A 20000-nucleotide genomic window follows, 5' to 3' on the forward strand; every position below is an offset into this window, starting at 1 on the left:
CAACAGACAAGGCCCACTGGCAGCAACCCAGCAGAGGGTAAGAAGGGACAGGGAGAATAGGTCATTAGGGAAAAAGAGGAGGTAATAGTGCCAAGTACAGGCCCATTGAGGAAGAAAATTGAGGAAGGAAAGTACAGTGGAGACCTGGGAGGAGAGTTTATACTGTGTGCTGAGCTGTGAGGGAATGGTTGGGTGAATGAGACACAATGACAGAGACAGTGAGAGAAAGGGGGAACAAGACAAGTGGCAATGGTGTAAGTCCCTACTAGCCAGGAGCCCGAGAGGATGGAGGATAGCAACTCATACTATGAGGGTACAGGGAGTGGGGGAGAAGACAGCAAACAACCCTTAAATATGAGACAAAAGGCAGAGAGGAGGAAGACACAATGGAGCGAGGAGGAAGGGGAGAGAGGAGGAAGACAAAATGGAGCGAGGTGGAAGGGGAGAGAGGAGGAAGACAAAATGGAGCGAGGTGGAAGGGGAGAGAGGAGGAAGACAAAATGGAGCGAGGAGGAAGGGAGAGAGGAGGGAGACAAAATGGAGCAAGGAGGAAGGGAGAGAGGAGGAAGACAAAATGGAGCGAGGAGGAAGGGGAGAGAGGAGGAAGACAAAATGAAGAGAGGAGGAAGACAAAATGGAGCGAGGAGGAAGGGGAGAGAGCAGGAAGACAAATTGGAGCGAGCAGGAAGGGAAAAGAGGAGGAAGACAAAATAGAGAGAGGAGGAAGACAAAATGGAGCGAGGAGGAAGGGGAGAGAGGAGGAAGACAAAATGGAGCGAGGATGAAGACAAAATGGAGCGAGGAGGAAGGGGAGAGAGCAGGAAGACAAATTGGAGCGAGCAGGAAGGGGAGAGAGGAGGAAGACAAAATGGAGCGAGGAGGAAGGGGAGAGAGGAGGAAGACAAAATGGAGCGAGGATGAAGACAAAATGGAGCGAGGAGGAAGGGGAGAGAGCAGGAAGACAAATTGGAGCGAGCAGGAAGGGAAAAGAGGAGGAAGACAAAATAGAGAGAGGAGGAAGACAAAATGGAGCGAGGACGAAGGAAGAGAGGAGGAAGACAAAATGGAGTGAGGAGGAAGACAAAAATGGAGCGAGGAAGAAGGGAGGGAGGAGGGAGACACCATGGAGAGAGGAGGAAGACAAAATGGAGTGAGGAGGAAGGGAGGAGGAAGACAAAATGTAGCGAGGAGGAAGGGGAGAGGAGGAAGACAAAATGGAGAGGAGGAAGACAAAATGTAGCGAGGAGGAAGGGAGGAGGAAGACCCCCCCCCCCTCCCTAACCCTCCCCCCCCTTAAAAGAGTTAGATGCACTATTGTAAATTGGTTGTTCCACTGGATATCATAAGGTGAATGCACCAATTTGTAAGTCGCTCTGGATAAGAGCGTCTGCTAAATGACTTAAATGTAAATGTAAGACAAAATGGAGTGAGGAAGATGGGAGAGAGGAGGAAGACAAAATGGAGTGAGGAAGATGGGAGAGAGGAGGAAGACAAAATGGAGCGAGGAGGAAGACAAAATGGAGCGAGGAGGAAGGAAGAGAGGAGGAAGACAAAATGGAACGAGGAGGAAGGGGAGAGAGGAGGAAGACAAAATGGAGCGAGGAGGAAGGGGATAGAGGAGGAAGACAAAATGGAGTGAGGAGGAAGACAAAATGGAGAGAGGAGGAAGACAAAATGGAGCAAGGAAGAAGGGAGGGAGGAGGGAGACAACATGGAGCGAGGAGGAAGGGAGGAGGAAGACAAAATGGAGCAAGGAGGAAGGGGAGAGGAGGAAGACAAAATGGAGAGAGGAGGAAGACAAAATGGAGCGAGGAGGAAGACAAAATGGAGAGGAGGAAGGGGAGAGAGAAGGAAGACAAAATGGAGCGAGGAGGAAGGGGAGAGAGGAGGAAGACAAAATGGAGAGAGGAGGAAGACAAAATGAAGCGAGGAGGAAGGGGAGAGAGAAGGAAGACAAAATGGAGCGAGGAGGAAGGGGAGAGAGGAGGAAGACAAAATGGAGAGAGGAGGAAGACAAAATGGAGCGAGGAGGAAGGGGAGAGAGGAGGAAGACAAAATGGAGCGAGGATGAAGACAAAATGGAGCGAGGAGGAAGGGGAGAGAGGAGGAAGACAAAATGGAGAGAGGAGGAAGACAAAATGGAGCGAGGAGGAAGGGGAGAGAGGAGGAAGACAAAATGGAGCGAGGATGAAGACAAAATGGAGCGAGGAGGAAGGGGAGAGAGCAGGAAGACAAATTGGAGCGAGCAGGAAGGGAAAAGAGGAGGAAGACAAAATAGAGAGAGGAGGAAGACAAAATGGAGCGAGGACGAAGGAAGAGAGGAGGAAGACAAAATGGAGTGAGGAGGAAGACAAAAATGGAGCGAGGAAGAAGGGAGGGAGGAGGGAGACACCATGGAGAGAGGAGGAAGACAAAATGGAGTGAGGAGGAAGGGAGGAGGAAGACAAAATGTAGCGAGGAGGAAGGGGAGAGGAGGAAGACAAAATGGAGAGGAGGAAGACAAAATGTAGCGAGGAGGAAGGGAGGAGGAAGACCCCCCCCCCCCCCTAACCCCCCCCCCCCCCCCCCCCCCTTAAAAGAGTTAGATGCACTATTGTAAAGTGGTTGTTCCACTGGATATCATAAGGTGAATGCACCAATTTGTAAGTCGCTCTGGATAAGAGCGTCTGCTAAATGACTTAAATGTAAATGTAAATGTAAGACAAAATGTGAGTGAGGAAGATGGGAGAGAGGAGGAAGACAAAATGGAGTGAGGAAGATGGGAGAGAGGAGGAAGACAAAATGGAGTGAGGAAGATGGGAGAGAGGAGGAAGACAAAATGGAGCGAGGAGGAAGACAAAATGTAGCGAGGAGGAAGGAAGAGAGGAGGAAGACAAAATGGAACGAGGAGGAAGGGGAGAGAGGAGGAAGACAAAATGGAGCGAGGATGAAGGGGATAGAGGAGGAAGACAAAATGGAGTGAGGAGGAAGACAAAATGGAGCAAGGAAGAAGGGAGGGAGGAGGGAGACAACATGGAGAGAGGAGGAAGACAAAATGGAGCGAGGAGGAAGGGAGGAGGAAGACAAAATGGAGCAAGGAGGAAGGGGAGAGAGGAGGAAGACAAAATGGAGAGAGGAGGAAGACAAAATGGAGAGAGGAGGAAGACAAAATGGAGCGAGGAGGAAGACAAAATGGAGCGAGGAGGAAGACAAAATGGAGTGAGGCGGAAGACAAAATGGAGCGAGGAGGAAGACAAAATGGAGCGAGGAGGAAGACAAAATGGAGTGAGGCGGAAGACAAAATGGAGCGAGGATGAAGACAAAATGGAGCGAGGAGGAAGGGGAGAGGTAATATCACCCACTGCATTGGCCAGAGCGAGAGACTCGTGGTATACACCAGACTGAGGGCAGGAGCTCATCATTTCTGCATGGGGAATAGACAAGCAGCAGAGCCACTCTTAACGCCAGTTGCATGCTCCATTGTGTTTCTCCAGTGGCCGCCACTGAAAAGCCTCTCCATCTTGGCTCCTGTTCAGCATGCATGCAAGCAATGGCAGCTAGTTATCTGGGACCCGCAGATATGATCCATGCACTACATTTCCACTTCCCACGTCATCAAAAGAAAATCTGTTATAATGTTGAATTAATGTGGAAAACTGATTGTATTTGCAAAAAGTAATTAAAAGGAATTTTGTATTTTTTCACCAAACTTTTAACATAAATCCAATGACATTTTGTGTTGATTTCATGTTGAATTCACGTTAGTTGGCAACTCAACCAAATGTAAATCAAAACTAGATGTTGAAATGACATCTGTGCCCAGTGGGTAGTCTTCTCTCTTACCACTTTCTCCCTCTCTTTACAGTGGGATACAGATACAATTTGTCTTGCCAGTGAAAAATGGAGAATCTCATACTCATCATTTTTATGCAGACATGGGGCATCTTGGGGGGCATGAGCATTTTCGCAAATATCATCTTTACAAAAGCTGTCGCAAGTTCACGCCAAGGTGAGGGTGAATGTACTTGGATGCTAGTGTTTGTGTGCTTGCATGTGTTTCTGTGCTCTTGCGTGTGTGTGTGTGCCTACGCCCTTGCATGTGTGTGTGCGTGCCTGTGTTTTTGTTTAACTATCCTTGTGGGGACCAGGGGTCCTTACAAGGATAGTAAAACAAGGAAAATTGGGGACATTTTGCCGGTCCTCACAAGGAAAAAGGCTATTTTAGGGTTAGGGGTTAGGTTTAGGGTTACAATTAGGGTTAGGAGTAGGGTTAAGAGTTAGGGTTAGGTATAGTTTTAGGGTTAGGGTTTATGGTTAAGGTTAGGATTATGGTTAAGGCTTAGATTTAGGGTTGGGGAAATTAGGATTTTGGATGGGAATCAATTCTTTGGTCCCCACAAGGATAGCAATACAAAACTGTGTGTGTGTGAGAAAGAGAGAGGTCTGGCTGGCACTTGATGAAGCTGCATTTATCAAACATGAAGGATAATGAAATGTGCAGTCATCAATCACCTGAAAGATGTAACGCTAGTCTCCCCTCAGTCTAATTACATTTGGGCTGATTTATTAAATGAGACCTTCCTCGCTTCCCGAGTGACAAACGTCACCATGGCTTCACCACAGCATACCTCGTCTGGGCATGTTACACTGGGCCATACACACAGTCATATAGAAGACCTATGATCCTGACAGACTGCGATTGGGAGCAGGCGGTCAGACAGAAAACTTTGGGATTAATTATCGTTTCGGTCCCGTAGATTATTTGAAAACGGTTGTCTTTAAGCTTTGCATGCGTTAGCCCAGACCTACCTATTTTATTAATAGCACATATTTGTCTCATTATTCACAGAATCTCAGAATTCACTGCTTCAAGTTTAGTAGCCTACCTCTCCTCTCCTAGTTGGGAGAGCGAGGTAAAGTGCACCCTTTATGTGTTGTGACAATATAATAGAGTAGGCATGCATGGGCGGAGAATCACCAGCCAGTTATCTTTCCAAGGTTTACTACAGTGTCTGTAAATAAATATTGAGAAGAGGAGGGTACTCAACCAACACGAGTTGAGGTGCAATCAAAAACATTTATCATCATTGAAAAGGCACAACGTGCACATAGACTACCATGGTGAGCGAGCGGTGTGCCTTTTCATTTTCAATAAATATCGATTACTCATTTATTTGTCTCTGCCTGCAAATCGTCCTCCTAAAAAGGTGGGCTATATCCTATATACAAAATGTGGCTCAAGAGAAACTGCAAAAGTCCGCTCTCATCATTCCTGCTACTTCAAGTTCAGTAGCCATACATGCAAGATCAGGAGTGTGTCGTCTCAATTAAACAGAGTAGGCTATAGTTCAGGGTACAAACTAGAGGTCGACCGATTATGATTTTTCAATGATTATGATTTTTCAATGCCGATACCGATTATTGGAGGACCAAAAAAAGCCGATACCGATTAAATCGGCTGATTTTTATATATATATTTGTAATAATGACAATACTGAATGAACACTTTTATTTTAACTTCATATAATACATAAATAAAATCTATTAGGTCTCAAATAAATAATGAAACATGTTCAATTTGGTTTAATTAATGCAAAAACACAGTGTTGGAGAAGAAAGTAAAAGTGCAATATGTGCCATGTAAAAAAGATCATGTTTAAGTTCCTTGCTCAGAACATGAGAACATATGAAAGCTGGTGGTTCAATATTCCCAGTTCTTCAATATTCCCAGTTAAGAAGTTTTAGGTTGTAGTTATTACAGGAATTATGACGCGTCGACTATTTCTCTCTGTACCATTTGTATTTCATATACCTTTGTCTATTGGATGTTCTTATAGGCACTTTTTATTATTGCCAGCCTAATCTCGGGAATTGATAGGCTTGATGTCATAAACAGTGCAGTGCATCAAGCATTGCTAAGAGTTGCTTGAAAACGCAGTAAAGTGCTGTTTGAATGAATGCTTACGAGCCTGCTGCTGCCTACCACCGCTCAGTCAGACTGCTCTATCAAATCAGACTGAATTATAATATAATAAACACAGAAATACGAGCCATTGGTCATTAATATGGTAAAATCCGGACACTATCATTTCGAAAACAAAACGTTTATTCTTTCAGTGAAATACGGAACCGTTCCGTATTTTATCGAACGGGTGGTAACCCTAAGTCTAAATATTGCTGTTACATTGCACAACCTTCAATGTTATGTCATAATCATGTAAAATTCGGTCTTCACACAGTTTTCAACGAGCCAGGCGGCCCAAACTGTTGTATATACCCTGACTCTGTTTGCACTGAACGCAAGAGAAGAGACACAATTTCCATAGTTAATATTGCCTGCTAACATGAATTTCTTTTAACTAAATATGCTAAATATACTTCTAAATATACTTCTGTGTATTGATTTTAAGAAAGGCATTGATGTTTATGGTCAGGTACATTTGTGCAAAGATTGTGCTTTTTTCGGCAATGCACTTTTGTTAAATCATCACCCGTTTGACGAAGTTGAAGTAGGCTGTGATTCGATGATAAATTAACAGGCACCGCATTGATTATATGCAACGCAGGACAAGCTAGTTAACCTAGTAATATCATCAACCATATGTAGTTAACTAGTGATTATGTGAAGATTGATTGTTTTTATAAGATAAGTTTAATGCTAGCTAGCAACTTACCTTGGCTCCTTGCAGCCACAAGGTCCTTTTGGCGCTCCACTCGCGTAACAGGTGGTCAGCCTGCCACGCAGTCTCCACGTGGATTGCAATGTAATCGGCCATAATCGGCATCCAAAAAGGCCGATTACCGATTGTTATGAAAACTTGAAAATCGGCCCTAGTTAATCGGCCATGCTAATTAATCGATCGACCCCTAGTACAAACCCTTTTGACCCACGACCCCATTTTGATATCTCAAAATTCTTGCGACCCCAGCCATGTGAAAACAATTATGTAATTAACAGACAATATTTTGTTTTAATACAGACGGGAGCACTGAACCCAGCTTCACACATATGAGCTGGCGAAGGGTACCATTACTTGGAATTCTGAAAAATACGAGGTCAAATCATGACGTGAGTGATCTTCAGGTCGGAAAGTCGGAGCTCTAGAAAGATGCCAGAGTTCCTGAGTTGGAATTCCGAGTTGGATAACCACTCCAAACTTTTTTTCTCCCCAGTCAGAGCTCGTTTTCTTTTCGAGTTCCCAGTTGTCTTGAACGCACTGAAGTCGGAGATTTCCCAGTTTCCAGTTGAGAGTTCTCAGTTGTTTTGAATGTGGAATTAATGCTCAGAGGGAGACGGCAGGGTTTTGCCTTTGAGTCAGGAACCAAAACTCCTTCGCAGTGACCCGTGAATGCATTCAGTCACATTACAGCTCGATCAATTGTTCAATTTTACTTACAGGCATTTCAACTGAGCCAGGATCACAGTCAAATGGATTGGGAAGTAGTTCCCAAAGTGCTCTTCTAAGCGTTGGAGGTGAGCAGTCATCACTCGTGTGGGACCTAGAGTGCAGAGGCCTGCCCTCCATAGATGGAACACCATCTATGCACAAGCCCACCATGGAATGTGTTTTTCATCAATATAGCCACGCAGCCCACTGAACATCTCCTATGGAATGTGTTTTTCATCAATATAGCCACGCAGCCTACTGAACATCTCCTATGGAATGTGTTTTTCATCAATATAGCCACGCAGCCCACTGAACATCTCCTATGGAATGTGTTTTTCATCAATATAGCCACGCAGCCCACTGAACATCTCCTATGGAATGTGTTTTTCATCAATATAGCCACGCAGCACACTGAACATCTCCTATGGAATGTGTTTTTCATCAATATAGCCACGCAGCACACTGAACATCTCCTATGGAATGTGTTTTTCATCAATATAGCCACGCAGCCCACTGAACATCTCCTATGGAATGTGTTTTTCATCAATATAGCCACGCAGCCCACTGAACATCTCCTATGGAATGTGTTTTTCATCAATATAGCCACGCAGCACACTGAACATCTCCTATGGAATGTGTTTTTCATCAATATAGCCACGCAGCACACTGAACATCTCCTATGGAATGTGTTTTTCATCAATATAGCCACGCAGCCCACTGAACATCTCCTATGGAATGTGTTTTTCATCAATATAGCCATGCAGCACACTGAACATCTCCTATGGAATGTGTTTTTCATCAATATAGCCACGCAGCCCACTGAACATCCCCTAAGCAGTTTCATGCTCGGGAATCGTGAGACAGAACAATATGTCATCGTGAATAGCATACCCTGACATGTACAGTATAGCGAACAAAAGTCAATGCATGGGCATCTCGGCCCGCACAGCTAACACCCATTTGGAGAGCATGAGCTGAGGAGTTTGAGTTGTTCAGTACGAGTTTCCTCTCGATTGCTAGCAATAGCATGAATTATTTGTTTAACAGTGTTATATGACAAAGGTATTGATGTGAGTTTCTGTGCCTCTACATCCCCACACATTGTTTTCACCATATCAATTGCTGCCGGTAATATCAAAATATCTGCAATAGTGTTTGGTTTCATAGCGTAGAGGGCCAAGCCATTCACCATGGGAATGATTCAAGTGCAACGGTCAACTGCGGCCTTTTCCCATTATCTAACGACGCTCTCTGGTTGAATTTTATCTTTTAGATTTGAACAATTTTAATTTAGATTTTTAAGGTTAAACACAATACAATGATTTTGAGATACAAAAAATATATATTATAATACAGTGGTCACCAACCATTTCTGAGTCAAGATCACTTTCACAGTCAAAAAGCAAGCTGAGATCTACTGCTCAGATTTTACATTAACCTCACACAAATAGTTTTGTAGGAATGAGGTTAGGGCAGTAGGCCTAATACATTATCACAGCATATTGGCTATATGATTGGCCTGGCAATATTGTTAATCAGACCATATTATATTTCAAAACTCGAGCTTTGATAACAAAATAGATCAGTTGTGAGGCACTGTGGAGCATGAATTGAAATAATTCACTTTTTTATTTTACTGTACTGATGGTACCTGCATCTGATGGTCAACGAGGTCAAATCACGACGTCAGTGATCTTCAGGTCAAAAAGTCAGAGCTCTAGAAAGATGCCTGAGTTTACGACTTGGAATTCCGAGTTGGATGACCATTCAAAACAATTTTGATATTGCCTATAGGGCACAAAATTGCTGGGACCCTGGCTGGCAAGTGAGTTGTGTAACATACACCTAAAATGATATTGCGGGACCACGGTTGGGTCCGGGACAAGTTCTTGCAGTAGCGGGTGGGAGTCAGACAGAAAGCCACCAGGAGTGGGCGGGGTGAGGTTGCCGGTGCGCAGACCCATAACGACAAAGCGAAAACAGGTTAAGACATTTTGGCAAATAAATTCTAAAAAAGAAATACCTTATTTACATAAGTATTCAGATTATTTGCTATGACCCTCAAAAATGATCTCAGGTGCATCCTATTTCATTGATTATCCTTGAAATGTTTCTACAACTTGATTGGAGTCCACCGGTGGTAAATTCAATTGATTGGACCTGATATGGAAAGCCACACACCTGTCTATATCAGGTTCCACAGTTGACAGTGCATGTCAGAGCAAAAACCAAGCCACGAGTTCAAAGAAATTGTCCATAGAGCTCCGAGAGGATTTTGTCGAGGCAAAGATCTGGTGAAGGTTACCAAAAAACGTTTGCAACATTGAAGGTCAACAAGAACACAGCGCAGCGGCCTCCATCATTCTTAAATGGAATAAGTTTGGAACCACCAAGACTCTTCCTAGAGCTGGCCGCCAGCCAAACTGAGCAATCGGGGGAGAAGGGCCTTGGTCAGGGAGGTGACCAAGATCCCAATGGTCACTCTGACAGAGCTCTAGAGTTCCTCTGTGGAGATGGGAGTACCTTCCAGAAGGACAACCATCTCTGCAGCACTCCACCAATCAGGCCATGATGGTAGAATGGCCAGACTGAAGCTACTCCTCAGTAAAAGGCACATGAAAGCCCTCTTGGAGTTTACAAAAAGGCACCTAAAGACTCTCAGACCATCAGAAACAAGATTATCTGGTCTGATGAAACCAAGATTCAACTCTTTGGACTGAATGTCAAGCATCACGTCTGTAAGAAACCTGGCACCATCCCTACGGTGAAGCTTGGTGGGTGCAGCATCATGCTATGGGGATGTTTTTCAGCGGCAGGGACTGGGAGACTAGTCAGGATCGAAGAAAAGATGAACGGAGCAAAGTACAGAGAGATCAGAGCGCTCAAAACCTCAAACTGGGGCAAAGGTTCATCTTCCAACAGGACAATGACCCTAAACACACAGCCAAGACAATGCAGGAGTGGCTTGGGGACAAGTCTCTGAATGTCCTTGAGTGGCCCAGCCAGAGCCTGGACTTGAACCCAAACGAATATCTCTGGGAAGACCTGAAAATAGCTGTGCAGCAACGCTCCCCATCCAACCTGACATAGCTTGAGAGGACCTGCAGAGAAGAATGGGAGAAACTCCCCAAATACAGGTGTGTCAAGCTTGTAGCGTCATACCCAAGAAGCCTCGAGGCTGTAATCACTGCCAAAGGTGCTTCAACAAAGTACTGCGTAAAGGGTCTGAAAACGTATGTAAATGTCATAATTAATATATTTTTTATAAATTAGCAAAAACCTGTCATTATGGGGTATTGTGTGTAGATTGCTGAGGGGGAAAAACTATATAATCAATTTTAGAATAAGGCTGTAACCTAACAAAACATGGAAAAAGTCAAGGGGTCTGAATACTTTCAGAAGGCACTGTACATGCAGTCAACTTGTACAATACATTAGGAGATAAAGTAGATCGCGCTCTTCATTTCACCTATCACATTATTTACAATATTAATGCTTACCAGTAGTCCCCAGTCATGTGGTCTTTGTTTCCAAGCACACAACCAACGAGAGACCAGAGCCTTTAAAATGTTTGCCAACTAGATATCTCATAACTATTAACTGTCTAAAATGTGCTAAATGCTCTTCAGTTTGGCATTTGGTTTGCTAATTTAGTAGCTAGTTATCTAGCTAAGTGGTTAGCTTCTTCTAAAAACAAGCTTTTCTTGGTAATAGAAGAGAACCCCCTCCTGAATCAAGATACTTGCTGTCCAATATAGGTTTGTGAGTGTAGAAAACTGTGAGTAACATATTTTGGGGGGGATGTCTATCCAGCAAATAGTTTGTCATAGACTGCATAACATTTTCACATTGCGCTTGTTAGCATTTGCTATTGGATTCTACATGTAATTGTTAGCATTGCCAACCTTTGGATTACAGAGGTTCAGTGGGGTTTGAAAATAGCGCCCCACAAACACACAAATAAAAAGTATAACCCCACTTAATACCTTCACCATGTCAGCACCGCTCCATACTAGTGAAATGGCTGCCCTAACCTCTCTGTATTCTACAGCATCAGAGAAACCTTTTACTCGGAAGCAGAGCAGGTCAATTTGTTTATAGCTCTCTTTACAACGGGCTCATTTAAATGCCAGCCACCTATACCGCTTCCACTAACAGACACCGTGTCCCACAGCATTATGGAATTGGATTAGTTCTCGCTCTCCCCCCCAGTAAGCTTATACACCATGTTCCTGTTTATGATGGTGCTTACCATGCGTTATGAGGAAGGTTAAGGGTTTTGCTTCCTTTGACGTCGTCACCAAAGTGGAGGTAGCCCAGCGTTGCCAAGACAACGTAGAGGACGATGGTGATGCCCATCCCGATGTTTAGAGCCGCGGGGAATCTCTTCGGTTCCTTCATCTGGTTCTCCCCACACACACACAAATTGTCAGGAATGCTGTATAACAAAAGCAATAAAATACCAATCCATTACTATATTGAATAAAAGGTTGGAAACACTGCACCAAATAAACTAAGTATTGAGATCTGAAAAAGCCATGAAAAGATTAAAAGCATCAGTCTTCTATTGAATAAAAACACCTTGGAATAGAGAATGATAACAGAGCAGCTAGGAGGACTAGTCTCTGATATACTTTATACATGGTGACCTACGTTAGCACCAGACGTTTACCAAGCTCTCGGTTTTGGGAGAGATCAGACTTTTGCTGGGGATGAAGACAGTTGGATGCTGATGTTTGGCTAGTACCCTGTGGGGATATTGCATGTCGTGTGGCAGGGCACATTATCACTGCTAAGTACCACACACAGACTGAGGAATTGCTCTCCGCTCTCTGTCCCGAGGAACGCCTCTCGATCTGGGCAGAGGAATTAATGATCGCCATTCATCACCAAACCTCCACGTATAGGAACAGTGGTATAATGAGATCCCCAGACACTTGCACCTTTCTCTTTCTTTCATTCCCTCTCCCCTCCAGAAAATATGGATGCTTTCTAATTTGGCTAAACAACAGTTTCATTTATACAGGTTTAGACCTGGCTGGCAAAGTCACATACATATTCAATGAACAGATGTATTTTCCTTTCCCGTCTTCGCTTGTTCCTTAGTTTTTTATTTTCCTCTTCCCTTCTTGGTGGTGACTGATCAGTTCTTGACAGGGGCTTGTTACCTCTCTTCCTGATGCGACTGATGTCTTGTCTGACTGCTGTTTGACTTGGTGATTAATGACCTCGTCTGGCAGCGAAATGAAAAGAATTGCAGCACCAACAACAGACACAGAGGGATAGTGAACACTTCAACGACCTGGTCTCTGATGCACTGACTATGCATACAAAACACTATTAGACTGTAATGTATGAAAGCAGGCAGCCAACAGGAACATAGCTTTTTGTGTCAAAGTAAGTGGACACATCTAAATCACAATAAAACGTTGGAAAGGGCCTCTCCTGTTTGGCTACCTGTCCAAGAACCTTGCCTCACTCACAACAAAACGTCTAAAATACACTTTACTTTCGAACCACACAAACTCTGTAACAGGGCCAGCCAGCCAAGACTCCAACAGCGAGGGAGTTGCTTCAGAGCCAGACAAGTAACATGCCAAAACTCCAGGGATCTAAGAGACCAGACCAAAGCCACCGTGCCAGGAGCGCCTGCCTTCTTACCGCCACATCAAGCAGGGTGTGTGAGATGGCAGCATTGGGCTGAGAACAACAGGTGGTTCAGTTAACAAGCTAATAACACTGACCTCTTGGCCTGGGGCACAGCCCACTACTGAGAGAGGAGCAGACACATACAGAGATAGATGTGGACTGAGGAGAGAGGGAGGGATGGATGGATGGAGAGAGGGACAGAGAGAGAGAGACTGAGGGATGGAGACAGAGACAGAGAGAAAGGTGGGAAGACACCAAAGAAGTAAAGACAATGATGCAAATGAGAAGCAGAAAGAGAAAAGAGAGAGACATCGAGAGAGAGACATCGAGAGAGAGAAATCGAGAGAGAGAGAAATCGAGAGAGAGAGAGAGAGAGAGAGAGAGAGAGAGAGAGAGAGAGAGAGAGAGAGAGAAATCGAGCGAGAGAGAGAAATCGAGAGAGTGAGAAAACAAGAAAGCGAGGCTGATGGAAAGAGAAAATTGAAGGAAGAACATTGAGACAAGGTCAGATATTGAAAGACAAAAGATTGAATGAGGAGACTAAACTATTTGAAGTTCATCAAAGTGATAAATTCATAATCATCATTAATCCCCCCAAATATGTGTTCTTGACCGTGAATATCAAAGTGAGAAGTAATTTATTTCTCAAGGTGTCCGTCCGACACAACGCTGGCTGAGGTTGAATCACGTTCATCAGCCCCCCTCTCCCCTTCGGTTAGACACGCTCGCTCGCCACTACCTTATCACTCAAGCGGATAATATGCAGTCACACATAATAACTCTAAAGAACAGCCTCTCTCTGCCTGCAGTCATTATGACAGTTGATATATCCAACTAATTTGTCCTCAATTAAAATGTTAATTGACAGCAATTTAGTATTAAGGCAATGAAGAGGGCAATATGGGATTGTCGGTGGAGAAGGGAGGCCTAGCCAGCTGTTACCTCTCAGACAATCGCCTACCGCCAACAGATCCTTGCAACAAATCATCTGGCAAGAGTAGCAGCTTTAAGCTAATCACCTGAGTCATTGTGTCGTCTTTCTCTCACCACAGCAACCCAACAGCCATTTTGTGTTCATGCCAAAACGGTTGAGAACTCAACTTACTACTGCTGACCTCTGGTTGCCCACAATCCCCTTGTAATGAGAGAAGAGGTCAAACGTCCATGCTACCAATGAGACACGAACATGATCACTTTACATCCTATTACAGCTGTATGATATTACATCACCCTGAACATCCTATTACAGCTGTATGATATTACATCACCCTGAACATCCTGTTACAGCTGTATGATATTACATCACCCTGAACATCCTATTACAGCTGTATGATATTACATCACCCTGAACATCCTGTTACAGCTGTATGATATTACATCACCCTGAACATCCTATTACAGCTGTATGAAATTACATAACCCTGAACATCCTATTACAGCTGTATGATATTACATCACCCTGAACATCCTATTACAGCTGTATGATATTACATCACCCTGAACATCCTATTACAGCTGTATGATAGTACATCACCCTGAACATCCTATTACAGCTGTATGATATTACATCCCCCTGAACATCCTATTACAGCTGTATGATATTACATCACCCTGAACATCCTATTACAGCTGTATGATATTACATCACCCTGAACATCCTATTACAGCTGTATGATAGTACATCACCCTGAACATCCTATTACAGCTGTATGATATTACATCACCCTGAACATCCTATTACAGCTGTATGATATTACATCACCCTAAGCAGATTCATTCTACTACTAAGTCTTGGGCCAGAGTAAAGCGCCAGACCTGCCAAGTCAGCCCACTATAGCCCTGTGTGTGTGTGTGCGCCCACACAATGAGGCTGTGGATCTGTTCATACACCACTCTGGACAGAGGCAGAGTGGGAAAAGAGTGTGACAGAGACAAAGTGTGTGGGTGTAAATTGGGAGAGGTGTGGGTGTAAATGGGAATTCCATGAATGTTTGTTTTTTATGCATACATGTCAAAATGAGCTTGGGATGTCCTTGTGTACATATGTCATGTCCATGAATATCACTGAACAGACAGTGTGTGTCCATGAATATCACTGAATAGACAGTGTGTGTCCATGAATATCACTGAACAGACAGTGTGTGTCCATGAATATCACTGAACAGACAGTGTGTGTCCATGAATATCACTGAACAGACAGTGTGTGTCCATGAATATCACTGAATAGACAGTGTGTGTCCATGAATATCACTGAACAGACAGTGTGTGTCCATGAATATCACTGAACAGACAGTGTGTGTCCATGAATATCACTGAATAGACAGTGTGTGTCCATGAATATCACTGAATAGACAGTGTGTGTCCATGAATATCACTGAATAGACAGTGTGTGTCCATGAATATCACTGAATAGACAGTGTGTCCATGAATATCACTGAATGGACAGTGTGTGTCCATGAATATCACTGAACAGACAGTGTGTCCATGAATATCACTGAATAGACAGTGTGTGTCCATGAATATCACTGAACAGACAGTGTGTGTCCATGAATATTACTGAATAGACAGTGTGTGTCCATGAGTATCACTGAACAGACAGTGTGTGTCCATGAAAATCACTGAACAGACAGTGTGTGTCCATGAATATCACTGAACAGACAGTGTGTGTCCATGAATATCACTGAACAGACAGTGTGTGTCCATGAAAATCACTGAACAGACAGTGTGTGTCCATGAATATCACTGAACAGACAGTGTGTGTCCATGAATATCACTGAACAGACAGTGTGTGTCCATGAAAATCACTGAACAGACAGTGTGTGTCCATGAATATTACTGAACAGACAGTGTGTGTCCATGAAAATCACTGAACAGACAGTGTGTGTGCATGAAAATCGATAAGTAAGAGTCTATATTAGTAAGAACACCTGTGTGTGTCTATATGTGTGTGTGCATACATACGAGTGTGCCAGTGGTTTCAACACTCTCCAAACTTGGCCTTGGGCCTTAGAGGAACTCTTATCAGTGAGCAAGACGTTCTATCAGCCCACTGCAGAGCTCACCTCCTGGGCAGAGAGGCAGACAGCGCTGGGTAGAGGAGCCAAGCATGGGGTATGTATTAACATTACAGTCAGCCTACACACCCCAGAGAGCCTTTAAGAAACCCCTAGCCCAATAAAAACCGGGTTTGAGGCAGGAGCAGAATCCCCATCCCTCATTGCAATATTTATGACTTCTGCTACATTTCTCATTCATGAATTTCAATCGATCAGGCTGGCCAGCTGAAGTTTCAGCCACCGAATTTTAGTTCAAAAGAAGAGTGTCTGTAGCAGGCCTTCATAGGGAGAGACTAGAGCTACCCTTAAATAGAAAGACACCAAAACCAGGTGAAAACAAGTCACAGGAACGTTGTTTTGCCAGCTGCACTTACTAGGTCAGCGTTGCTCTTAGAAAAGAGGGAAGGAGGGGAAGCGGTGAGAGAGAGAGAGAACTTCTCCTTTAACAGATCTAGTTTAAAATGTCCTTCTCTCTTTCTCTCTCTGCAGAGTGGCTTTCTGAAGAAGAAAAAAAAAAGATCCCCAGAGGATCCCAGAGCACTATTGTGTAAATCAGAGGAGTAGATCCCTAGCAACTGATCTCTTGGTGCACAGTGGATCTACTGTAGAGTGACCACACAAATAAGTAGCAACGCCTTCTCCTTTCAAGTAGAAAGCAAAGCTCAGGGAAAGTGGAGATCAAAGCCATGGAAATCTCTCTCTCCCTCTACCCCTCTCTCTCTCTGCACAAAAGAGCCTATTTATACAGTATACAAATAACCTTTCAAGGGGACCAGGGAGGCTGTCTCAATCTCCACAAGTTGTGCTCCCTCTTTTAAAAAGATTAGAACTATTATTATGTGCCACACTATCTTTTTCTGCTTTTCTCTCCCACTCTCCCTTCCTCCTTGAAGCCAGAGGAGAAAACTTGAACAAATTCACCAAAGACTTTGGCCCGCGGCCTGTAGCCATCTGCCAAATGCCCTGGACTTGATGGAAGAGTGAGAGGAAAGAGGCCAAGCACTACCTATAGTCTCCCTAGAACCAAAAGCAGAGGCATCCAAAGGTGCAGCAATCTACCGTCTTAAAATATTTACTTACAGTCTGTTAGTTTATCCTTCAGAGGGGAGGGAGGGAGATCTTCAGACATGGTGAGGATTAAAGGGGTTTAGATGATTGTTTGGATAGGCCCCCACAACCCCCCTGAATAACCTTCCTTTAAACCCTGAAGTCCAAAGCGCAAACACCGAACAGACTACCTTTCGCTGGCCTAGCCAAAACAATTACTGTTAGCTCCAAGAGTATCTGCAGGGAGCTGAACTACTTCTCTGCTTTATAAACCCTGTGCTGAAGAGACAGGTGGAGAATGTACAGATAAAGGTATATCAGTAAGTGAGAAGCGCACCAAAGCACTTTGGCCCAGTTGGTAGTGCTGGAAGGAACCATAGTTAGAGCTAACAGAAGTCAAATACCTACTGGAGATCCAGGAAAGGAGATCCACAGTCAGAGATAACAGAAGTCAAGTACCTACTGGAGATCCAGGAAAGGAGATCCACAGTCAGAGATAACAGAAGTCAAGTACCTACTGGAGATCCAGGAAAGGAGATCCACAGTCAGAGATAACAGAAGTCAAGTACCTACTGGAGATCCAGGAAAGGAGATCCACAGTCAGAGATAACAGAAGTCAAGTACCTACTGGAGATCCAGGAAAGGAGATCCACAGTCAGAGATAACAGAAGTCAAGTACCTACTGGAGATCCAGGAAAGGAGATCCACAGTCAGAGATAACAGAAGTCAAGTACCTACTGGAGATCCAGGAAAGGAGATCCAGTCAGAGATAACAGAAGTCAAGTACCTACTGGAGATCCAGGAAAGGAGATCCAGTCAGAGATAACAGAAGTCAAGTACCTACTGGAGATCCAGGAAAGGAGATCCACAGGCAGAGATAACAGAAGTCAAGTACCTACTGGAGATCCAGGAAAGGAGATCCAGTCAGAGATAACAGAAGTCAAGTACCTACTGGAGATCCAGGAAAGGAGATCCACAGGCAGAGTTAACAGAAGTCAAGTACCTACTGGAGATCCAGGAAAGGAGATCCAGTCAGAGATAACAGAAGTCAAGTACCTACTGGAGATCCAGGAAAGGAGATCCAGTCAGAGATAACAGAAGTCAAGTACCTACTGGAGATCCAGGAAAGGAGATCCAGTCAGAGATAACAGAAGTCAAGTACCTACTGGAGATCCAGGAAAGGAGATCCAGTCAGAGATAACAGAAGTCAAGTACCTACTGGAGATCCAGGAAAGGAGATCCAGTCAGAGATAACAGAAGTCAAGTACCTACTGGAGATCCAGGAAAGGAGATCCAGTCAGAGATAACAGAAGTCAAGTACCTACTGGAGATCCAGGAAAGGAGATCCACAGTCAGTTTCACAACTGAATGCATTTAACCAAAATGTGTCTTAGATGTGTTTACTGGCACCAATACGCTATTCCCAATTGGCCCAGTGACACCCGTTTCAAATCGGCCTTCTCCCTTTCCCTTTGCTTATCCCAGGGGATCGGTGTGAATATCGCATCCCCAGGCAGATAATTACCCTGTCAGGGTGACTGAGAACCCATATGGTCGTGGATCACTCCCAGAGAGAGAGAGACGGAGAGAGAGAGAGAGAGAGAGAGAGAGAGAGAGAGAGAGAGAGAGAGAGAGAGAGAGAGAGAGACAGGGAGAGAGAGACAGGGAGAGAGAGACGGAGAGAGACAGGGAAAGAGAGACGGAGAGAGACAGGGAGAGAGAGAGAGAGATGGAGAGAGACAGGGAGGGAGAGAGAGAGAGAGAGCGAGAAAGGCACTGAAAGAAAGTTGAATGGGATAGTTAGAGGTGGCCTAACTACTTTCATTCATTCTTTACTTTATCCACCATCATTCGTTCTTTCTTCCTGGACATCTATCCCATATCTGAGCAGGAGCGGTGTCGGCCATTCTCTCCTCAACTTATCTCTTTTGTTCTCTCCTTCTTCCTCTCCTCCCTCTCTCTAGAGATGTTCTGATCCGGAGTGGCCTGGCTGTCATCTGTCTGTCGGGTCGTCATGGTGATGTGTCGGCCATCACCCTGTGCCAACCGGTTGGCTGATTAATGGGTGAGTGGCGGTGAGTGAGCATTCCTCTGCCCCTCAGTCAATACACCCTGGTACCACCTCATACATCATCCTGCCCACAGCAGGCACACACATAGTGAAACATTCAAACACACACACACACAGCCTCATCTGCAGGACACCATTCCCATCCCCGCTGAGGGTGAGATGAGGTTAGTGCTCTCACCATCCTCACTATTCACCCTGGATCAATGACATAACATTAACACTAATGCTATCCTTGACCTGAACATTCTCTTAGCCATGCAGTGTTCAAGGCTTTCAACTGCAGCTGTGGCCCGTGGGCCCCAGTCACCAGCCAATACAGAGCCAGTCACATAAGGGCCGGAACCAATCAGGTGTTACTAACTACATAAAGGTTTGGACAAATGGAGTCCCAGTTGAAGAGTACTTACCACTCCGATGCCTTCGAAGGCAAAGATGGCTGTTCCGAAGAAGAAGGGGAACTTGCCCAAGGGGGAAGTGAGAGGGAGACGCTGAAGGTCCCCAAAATCCTGTCAGAGAGGGGCGACAGCAGACAGAGGAGCAGGCGATTAGGAAAACAGGGACACTAACACATTAGTCTGTCGGAGGAGCAGGCCATTAGGAAAACAGGGACACTAACACATTAGTCTGTCGGAGGAGCAGGCCATTAGGAAAACAGGGACACTAACACATTAGTCTGTCGGAGGAGCAGGCCATTAGGAAAACAGGGACACTAACACATTAGTCTGTCGGAGGAGCAGGCCATTAGGAAAACAGGGACACTAACACATTAGTCTGTCGGAGGAGCAGGCCATTAGGAAAACAGGGACACTA

At 44.5% G+C, this 20000-nt stretch overlaps 1 protein-coding gene across 1 annotated transcript in view; it reads right to left on the reverse strand.

Annotated features, from left to right (window-relative positions):
• Positions 1-20000, reverse strand: part of LOC139549655 (neutral amino acid uniporter 4-like) — a 293437-nt gene that overhangs the window by 231438 nt on the left and 41999 nt on the right. The window contains exons 15-17 of the mRNA XM_071360322.1: positions 19598-19696; positions 16351-16365; positions 11620-11774 (exon numbers count right to left, since the gene is read on the reverse strand). Of these exons, the coding sequence (XP_071216423.1) occupies positions 11620-11774; positions 16351-16365; positions 19598-19696 (269 nt within the window). The remainder of the gene's footprint in view (positions 1-11619; positions 11775-16350; positions 16366-19597; positions 19697-20000) is intronic.

This window comes from Salvelinus alpinus, chromosome 22 (assembly GCF_045679555.1).
Source record: "Salvelinus alpinus chromosome 22, SLU_Salpinus.1, whole genome shotgun sequence".
In the NCBI taxonomy this organism is placed as follows: domain Eukaryota; kingdom Metazoa; phylum Chordata; class Actinopteri; order Salmoniformes; family Salmonidae; genus Salvelinus; species Salvelinus alpinus.